The sequence below is a fragment of the Dioscorea cayenensis genome, chromosome 1, assembly GCF_009730915.1.
Source record: "Dioscorea cayenensis subsp. rotundata cultivar TDr96_F1 chromosome 1, TDr96_F1_v2_PseudoChromosome.rev07_lg8_w22 25.fasta, whole genome shotgun sequence".
NCBI lineage: Eukaryota > Viridiplantae > Streptophyta > Magnoliopsida > Dioscoreales > Dioscoreaceae > Dioscorea > Dioscorea cayenensis.
In genome coordinates this window covers 7,304,788-7,314,748 of record NC_052471.1, presented here as the reverse complement: position 1 = coordinate 7,314,748, position 9,961 = coordinate 7,304,788, and the positions used below count along the sequence as shown (strand labels likewise).

The 9,961-nt window shown below is 32.5% G+C and overlaps 1 protein-coding gene across 1 annotated transcript; it reads right to left on the bottom strand.

Moving 5' to 3' along the window:
* Positions 1-5,455: 5,455 nt before the first annotated feature.
* Positions 5,456-8,813, bottom strand: LOC120264319 (GMP synthase [glutamine-hydrolyzing]). The gene is made up of 6 exons (XM_039272131.1): positions 8,220-8,813; positions 7,286-7,536; positions 6,810-7,185; positions 6,478-6,609; positions 6,174-6,349; positions 5,456-5,919 (listed from the first exon to the last, which is right to left on the bottom strand). The coding sequence occupies exons 1-6, from the start codon at positions 8,775-8,777 to the stop codon at positions 5,796-5,798; spliced, it is 1,617 nt and encodes a 538-aa protein (XP_039128065.1). The 5' UTR covers positions 8,778-8,813; the 3' UTR covers positions 5,456-5,795.
* Between the last annotated feature and the right edge of the window lie 1,148 nt (positions 8,814-9,961).

Here is a 9,961-nt window from a genome sequence, read left to right as displayed (position 1 = left end):
ATCTACATTGGTAATCCTTGTGAGTGAGTGACACACCATGAGGGTTAGACAAAGCAAGATTGGAGAGGGTCGAGAGGGTGAGTCAAAAGGTAGCGGAGTGTCTCCTTTCCCCTCCGGTGTGATTTATTTTACCTCCATGTTCCAAGAGTTCTTTGCGGTCACAATAGAGTGAACGGTGAAGGGATAAACTCCACTAGGACTTAGTTGCGCAAGCAACAGAGTGAAGCGTTGAAGTGACTTTAACACCTGGGGCTTATTGTGACTAGGGGTCTTTCGCCTGGACCAAAGGATTAGATCTACATATAGGAATAGGGTTTATCACTTGGAATCCCTAGAGCTTCTTACAACTTTACACAGTGTGAGGTGTTGAGACTGGTTGATTTCTCCGCCGGAGCATAGTATAGAGTTAGTCACGGTTGACCTTAGGTTTGGGACCGTGTATTTAAGGATGTCCACGACTCATTAAGCATTAGTTAGGAAGCATAATAGTTGGTTTTGCACTTAAAGCAATAATCCTAGGAGGAACAATATCCGAGTACCCCACTTTTATCGATTGCCTTTCCTCTCATTCTATTGTGCCTCTCTTTCTATTTTCTCTAGTTTGTTTGCATCGATCTTTATCCACACCATCATTGTTTCATCTCCACTTAGTTAAGTAGCAATCTTGGTGTTTCTATTCCTTATTCCCTGTGGATACGATACCCCACTCACCTGGGATTTATTACTTTGACAAACCCGTGCACTTGCGGGTCACACGCAAGGGGTGTGTCAGATTCACAACATTAAAAAACATGCATCATCATGAAAATCCTTCCATTTTAACAACAATACTTGCAAACATGAAGCATGAAATAAATAACTCATTTCAAATCAAACAAACCTCGATTCAATTATAAAACCAATAAAACTTTACACAAGCAATATAATGTATGTATGTATGTATGTATGTATGTATGTATTCTTCTAATAAATTTATGCTTAATTAATCCTACTCACAACTTAGATGATTTCACTTCCCCGAATATTAATCCTCTGTAGGTTTCTTGCCTTTAGCCAAAGCTTCACCTCTTTGCCAAAGCACAATAAAACACCAACAAGAATTAGCACAAATAAATCAAACCCTAAGTTTCTCTAACAAACAACCCTAAATTGATCCTAAATTTGGCTCAAAACTAGGTCTAAAGGTTACCAATGAATTCCTAAGAGTCTGAGTTTCACTCTAGACCAAAGAAACTAAAGAAACAACTAAAGTTTACTTGTGCTACAGTGAGGCTACAGTAACTACGAACTGCTACAATAAAACCGACCCTAATACAAAGGTTTTTTCCTGTTCACATCATTTAACTATGAAATTTCTTTACAAACATTCAAAAAACTGATTAACAAGAACAAGGGTTTAAATTGAGCCTAAAATCATCCACATTCATGCTCTAAATCTAGGATTTACAAAGAATTGAAAAACAATTAAATACAGGTAAAATACGGAAATAAAAACTTAGATAAAGCTCTTAGGATACTCACAAGAAAGGGAGGAAGAAGTTTTTAACTTGGTTCGCCAGACAAAAAGGTTGCCTGAAAAATTTCAAGGAAAAGAGTTTGTTCAGCCGAATGAGAGAGGAGAAGAAGAAGAAGAAAGATGGAGAAAGTAATGAAAACTCTTGCTGCTACAGTATCATACTGCTACAATACTGTGCTAAAAAACAACAATAATGGACTGGTTTAGCTACACTACAAGCTGGTAAAACAATGTCTGCATGTAGCAACCCACGATTTTGAAATTTAATGGTATATACTACAACTAATTTCAAGATTAGATTTAATCAATGTATTATTTAAAGAATATCGTTTATAATATACTTTCATTAAATTTATATAAAAATATTACATGTTTTGACTCTTCCAAATATCTTGATTTGTTTAAGATCTTTATCAAATGACCTAGCTGGACCTTAGAGATTATACAAACCATGTCTATCAATCTCTGATTTTAAAACTCTATTTTCTAAAAGGTGCAGAAACTCTACCCATTTTGAGTTACACGGAAACATAATGAAAAGGTCACATTCTATTGACTTACATGTCACCATTGCATCTTCATCCTTTTGGATCGTATATTGTGCCCCGCATTTGAATAAAGGTGACAAAATTACATGTTTTGCTTGTGAAGAAGGTTTGTTTCTCCTTTAAGATTCTTTTTGTCACTAACGGAACTAGAAACAAAATTAAGGAATGTCAAATTTAAATTTTAAAAAAAATCATAAACTTAAAACAATTCTATTAATTCAAACATGAGATTATAATAATTATCTATATATAATATACATACATCTAAGAATTTTGGGTTAAGTATAAAAAATCTATCATATTTACATAATTAATAATTAACTTAACTAAAAATAATAAATAATGCAATTAGAAAACAACTTGATGCAAATTCATAATCTAATTCAATTAGTAATCTAATGAATAATCAAAATTTTCACAACAATTAATTAAACAAATATATAACATTTTTATACAATAATTTTCACAATAAATTCTTCATAACAGATTTTCATAACAAATGACAAAATAAATATTTAACAAATATCACATTTTTCCACAAAAAAAAAAAATCAAACATCAATGAAACAAATTAAATTAGATATTTAAAAACAAAAAAAAAGATAAATCCCTACAAGATAAAATATAAATTTGGAAGATATTGGACAAAGATTTAAAAAAAACTCACTAATTGATTGAACCAATAAATTATGGAAAGTTAAATTTCACTGTGATACTGGGTTTTTGGCTTATAAGAGAGAGAAAGAAATTGCATCTGATCTTGAAAGAGAAGAGTTATGTTTTTTTTAAATATTTTTGAGATAGTAGTTGCATTTTCTTTATCGTACTATTGTTTTTCACATTAATATTCTTAGAAAATTGATATTTATATATTGATAAATTCAATAAAAAAAATATATTTAAAATATAAAATTTAATAACAAAAAAATATTATGAAGATGCATGTTTTACTACCCATATTATATAATTATTTATTATTATCATTCAACATCAGTTTTATCTAATTTAATAAATTTATGATTTTTATTTAATTTATTGTAAATAGCGTGGGTGAAATTTTAAAATAAAATAAAGAGATAACTATATGTCTATGAATTATAATTGATAAGTTTTTAAAATATAAAATTGAAAAACAAAAAATATTATGAAGATGCATGTTTCACTACCCATATTATATTATTATTTATTATTATCACTAAACATCAATTTTATCTGATATAATATTTTTATTATTTTTATTTAATTTTTTTGAAATAACGTGGGTGGAATTTAAAAAAAAATTAAGAGAAAACTATATTTATAACAATTTATATATATAAATTTTTCCATGGGGGCAAGGGGTGCTAAGCACACCCTTGCCCCTTTTCCTTCGCCTATGGCTTTTGTTAAACCATTATATATCTTTTTGATGAGTATGACATAGGGTAAATTTTTTAGTGAGTCACTAAATTTTTGGGTTCATTTCCACTTTTAATCGTTTAAACTTGATTTAGATCGATTTAGTCGACTAATTTTAATTTAATTTCAAAGCGATAATAAATCGGGGATTTCAACCCCAATTAATTTACATGGTTGTCTAAAAATCTAAGTCGATTCTCCTATCGATCGCATTATTAAGTCTATTGAGACGTCCACGTCGATTGAAAAAGCGACGTCATTCGTTTGGAGGTTGAAATATTTTTGATTTATTACGAGTGAAAATAATATTAAAGTTTCGAGTGGCCAAAATTAATCTGATCGAAGTTTGGTGATCAAAGTGAAAATGAACCAAAGTTTAGTGACTTACTAAAAAATTTACCCTATGAATATACAATAAACACAAGTCCGCAATCATTCTATTACTTTTTCTATATTTCTTAAAAGGTAGCGCATTCAATGTTGTACAAATTTTTTGCTTTTCTTTCCATGCATCCATGAAAAGTGTCGCCATTTAAAAATACAAAAAATATCTTTTTAGTTGCAAAACTATCACAAAAAATATCTTTTAATTGCAGCTTAAATATTAAGTTTAAAATTATATATAAATAAATTAAATATTATTATATTACACATTATTTATAATTATTCCCTCTAATAAATTACACTTAATTTAAAACTTAAATTACAAATGATTTTTAGTTCTTTATAATGAAGTTTGTCTAATAATTCATAATTAATTTAGGACTACATTACAAACATCTTTGTGGTTTTACTATGCAGTCCCTCTAATAATTCATAATTTATTTAGAAGTAAATTTTAAAAAATTGTGGTTTTGCAATGCTACTCCTCTAATAATTCATAAATAATCTAAATACATATTTTAACAGTATTTTTATATGAAAGTTCACTAAACTAATAGCAGTAATTTGATGAAATTATAAGATAATATTATAAAATAAGCCATTTATCATCATTAATATTATAAAAAATTTACAATTAGTTATTTAAATGATAGTACATATAAATAAAAATATCAATAATGATTCATTTGAATTTAGGATGTAATAAATTATTTATTTTGATAATAGTATTATTGACACATTACAAACCATTAATTTCATAAATTATAAGATATCATGATTAATATTATCATGAAACAATATTTAATATTATTTACGTTAAAGATTCAAAAAAAAATATATTTATGTTAATGATAGTATTATTCACCTAGAACTATAAGATAAAAGATACATCATTTGTCATTAATTATTTATTCAAATTTATGATGTAATATATATAATTTTAATATTTATAGAATTTCTCTATTTTTTTAGATAAATAAAACTTTGGAGAAAAAAAATAGCATAACATCGACACATGATAAAAACTATTCTACTTTAATATATATATATATATATAAAAGGGTACTTGCCGGAGCAAGGAGGGGTGCCATGTGTGTTTAATATTAGAAGTGTTTTGGTGTTGGAGATATTTAATATTTATTTTTAAAATAAAAGTATTAACTAAAAAAGACAAATACTATTCACTTATTTAAAGAAAAACATATTTGTCCTTCCACCCATCATTTTACAATCAACTTTAATATAATTAGTATTAATTAAAATTAAATTAGTAATAATAACATAAATGTAATACAAATGTATGAACATATATTGAATGTGTGAAAACATTATATTATCTATTTTATATTAAAAAAATAAATGGATCAAATAAACATAACACTCCTCAATCCTTCCCAACCAAACCAAAAAAAAATACAAAAGTCTTTCCACCAAGATTGACCCATTCAAAATTAAAAAGCATCAAATAAACATTACACTCCTCAATCCTCCCAACCAAACCAAAAAAATACAAAAGTACTTCCACAAGGATTGACCCATTCAAAATTAAAAAACATTGCGCTGAGGCTTTTATGGCTTGACGCATACTAACAATCAACAACCAGAGTAATGAGAATCAAAAAGATGATTATTTGCATATGAGATAGAACTTACTGTAATCGAATTTCACACGTCCATTCCTTTCCAAGGCATAAACCCTAGTTACTATCTACTGCAATCAGGACGACTACATTTTATGTTTAATAACCCAAGAAAAATAAACAAACAATAGGCTAAATAAAATGAAAAGTATACTTGCATGCTTCTCAAGCTTTCACCCACACCTTAGGGCTCTTCTTCCAATTGTTGAAACCAATAAATTACCCTTGCTAACAATGTCTTAATCTACAGAAGTACAAAACATCTTCCATCAAGTTCTTGGGTCAACAAGAGATCTAACAAGTTCATGTTCATTCCCACTCAACAGTGGCTGGTGGCTTCGACGTAATATCTTGACATACTCTGTTCACTCCGCGGACACTATTGCAGATCTTGCGAACGACGTCAACTAAAAACCTTTGGTCAAAATAATACCTGGAAAAAAGGCATGACAAAATCACATTAAATTCCTACAAATGCATAGAACTGTAAACTTTATAAGTTGCTGATTACCAAAATTCTAGCCTATGTCTCAAACACAAGCCTAGAACAATGGGTTGACATCTTATGTTCTTTCATTATGGTAAAGAATGCACTGGAAGGATCATAAATTTGGATGATTAAAAAAAAAACAATTACAATACCAATCAAGTGAAGAAAATATCACGTATTGCATTAAAAAGCCTCACCAATCCGCCGTCATCCCATCCTCACTAGTAATTGCTCGAAGAACCACAACATGAGAATGAGTCCTTTGATCACCTTGAACACCTACTGACTGCACTGGCAAGAAAACAGCAAATGCTTGCCAAATTGAGTCATAGAGTCCAGCTTCCTTGATTGATTGAATGAAAATCTCATCCACCTAGAAAATGAGCAAAAATTAAATGGACAAACAAAATAATTTAACTTCAATCTAACAAAAAATAAATAATAACAGTAGTAATGATAAATAATAAACAACAACAATTATCATAATAATAATAATAATACCTGCCGCAAAATGTCCAAACCATTCCCTTCGGTAACATCACCCAAGACACGAACAGCAAGACCAGGTCCAGGGAAGGGATGCCTCTTCAAAAACGATTCTGGAACATTCAGAATACTCCCCAATTTCCGTACCTTCCTCAAAAAATAAGCAACAAGAATCAGAATCAGGCATGGCATAATAGCAAATATAATCTAAATTAGAATGAAGAAAATAAAAACAATCCACAAATATAAGTGCTGCATTGGACACAAACAAATAAAAGCTAAGCATAAGCCTAAACCTTTTCTAACATATTCAATTGTATTACTAGAATTAAGGATAAGAAGCCAACCTCATCTTTGAAAAGGAGTTTCAGTGGCTCAATGAGTTTCAGTTTCATGTCCTCAGGTAGCCCTCCCACATTATGGTGACTCTTAATTGTGTGAGAATGAGACCTGCCACTTCCTGGTGGAGGGCATGACTCAATCACATCTGGATAAAGTGTTCCCTGAACCAAGTATTTTGGTTTCTGCCCCAATTTCAATTCCAAATCATGGGCAAAATCATCAAAGACACAGATAAATTCCCTCCCAATTATTTTTCGTTTAGCCTCCGGATCTTTGACTCCTTTCAGCTTACTTAAAAACTGCTCTACTGCATCAACACAGGTAACTGGTAGATGCAGGTCACTTTCAAAGGTTGCCATCACACGCTCTCTCTCCTTGTACCTAGGACAAAGCACACAAAACCGTTAGCACATAAGAGACTCAGATGTCATGTCTAAAGAGTGACAGTTACAAATTTTCCAAAATCGACATAAAATCACACCTCAATAAACCATTGTCAACAAAAACACAATGAAGCCTATCTCCAATTGCCTTGTGAACAAGGGTAGCTGCAACTGTGGAATCCACTCCTCCAGAAAGCGCACAAATAACATGCTCATCAGGTCCCACCATGTCTTTTATGACTTTAATTTCTTCCTCAAGCACATCTTGCATCTTCCAGTCAGCAGTTATTCCACAAACATTAAAAATAAAATGACTCAATGTTTCCATTCCTTGTGCTGAATGTGTCACCTATGCAATGGTCAACAGAGCCACACCAACATTAGAGCACACTAAACAGCAATATTATAAATAGAATTTGATGAAGAAACTATGATAACGAGGGGAAAAACACTGACAAAAAATTCCTTTTCATTCTCTTAAATTACCAGAAAATTGGAAACAATGAAATCCGAAAGTAATTAATTCTGCACAGGCAAAGAGATGACACTAAGTTATTAACACTGACAAAGTAATTAATCCTCTCAAATTAACAGGATGCAATCAAAAGCACATCAACAATTACGATTCAAACACAATAGTGAAAAGGTATAGGAATAAAGTATACAACCAAGCTGACCCAATGAGCTTCTAACAATGTACTCATAAAGCTACCAAAAATAACCAAACCAATTGTCTGTAAATTGCAAAAAGATCAAATCTTTATTGAGAACTCCCAGCAATTAATAAATTCATAAACTATAAAATCCCAACCTCCAACCCCACTCCAAAACAAATTAAAAAAATATAGAAAAAGCTAAAAAACTAATATATCAATCACCCCAAAATCCTTTCTTTAAGAAAAGAACACAAATTTCACCTCGAAAACACTAAAAGAGAAAACTAAATTGCTTCATCCATTAACTCAAAAATATACAAATGAAAAGCAAAATCAAGATAAAATTAGTGAGACAGAACAAGCTTTGAAACACTACCTCTGGATGGTATTGAAGACCATACAACCTCTTTGACGGATTCTCAATCGCAGCCACTAACCCCTGCACGCTCCTCGCCACAACTTCAAACCCCTCCGGCAACCTCGCGGCCTCATCCCCATGGCTCATCCACACTGTCTGATGCTTCCCCACCAGCTCAGCACCAAAAAGCCCACTCTCCCGGACAACATCGATCTCCATCTTCCCATACTCCTGCTTCTCCCCAACAGCAACCTCACCTCCAAGCTTCTGGACAAGGAGCTGCATGCCATAGCAGATGCCAAGGACGGGGATTCCATTATGCTCAACGAACTCGAGGAAAGAATCAGGGAAGGAGGGGGCGTTTGGAAGATGAACGGAGTGAGGGCCTCCGGAAAGGATGACGGCGCGAGGGCGGAGGGATGAGATGGAGGCGAGAGGGGCATCGCCAGCGAGGCACAGGGAGAGAACGGAGAGCTGCCGGATCCGGCGGGTGATTAGGTGGGTGTACTGCGAGCCGTAGTCGAGGATGAGGACCAGGTTGCCGCCGGCGCTGGCAGCGGCGGTGGAGGTTTCCATCTCCGAGTAAGGGCGTGGGGATTTAGGGTTAGGGTTTGGTGGGAGGAAGACGGCCAGTGCTATTGGGATTTTATTTGGCGGGAAATATTCGTTCATTGGGATCTGCATTCTTCTAATGGGAAGAATCTAGACCGTTGGACATGTTGTGATCTCACGGCTGGAATGATAAGCTAATAGTATTTGCTCATTACCCCTTCAAGAGTATTTAATTAGAGGCTGTTTAGGTTGATGTAATTTTAATTGAGGTTTGGGTCAATGGGTTCAATCGGGTCGAACCAGAGTTAATAATAAAATATTAAATATATATAATAATAATTAATGAATATGAAAAATAATATAACCACCATTTCTCATAAAGCTGTAAACGAGCCAAGCCAAGCCGAGTTTGGATATGTTCAAGCTCGGCTTGTTACTATTTTGATTGAGCTTGAGCCGAGCTTATTTCGAGTTTCATTAATGAGGCTCGGGCTCTGCTCGTTAAAAAAATTAAAGGCTCGGGCTCGGCTCGTTAGATCGTTTAAGCTCGATAATTTTTTTAATTTTAATTTTTATATTAAATAAAATATCATTGAGGCTTGTTTAATGCAGGCTCGGCTCGGCTTGAGCTCGGGAATATTTAAGGCTCGGCTCGATTTGAGCTCGAGAATCATTTAAAGCTCGACTCGATTTGAGCTCGGGAATCATTTAAAGCTTGGCTCGAGTTCAAACTTGTCAAAAGACTCATTAAACAATAATAACAAAATGAATAAGGGTTACAATCATCAAGCTATCTATGCTCAATTGGTCATCTTTCAAATCTTGTTGTGAAACACTAAAACAATCAAGTCTAAAATTAGAAAAATAAAAAACCATCACATAAAGATTCAAGTCATACATAGCATAATTAGACATCACCGGACTTGATTTCGCCGGCATAGCAGAACCGGAGCGCTCTTCAATGGCCTCGGCGGAGTTCAAAGAGAGAATGGGGGAAAACGGGAAAAGAAGAAATGCAGTTCATTTTGTTAATTTTTAGGATTTCACCTTTTAACCCCTCAAAAATTAAGAATTGCTTCTACTTTTTTTCAATCCAAACTTACTTAGAAGCCCTTGCTCAATGAATAAATTATATTTAAAAAGTAGAAATTTAAAATTTTCAATAATTTTGGAAAAAATTCATTAATTCATGGTTTCACCAGATCAGT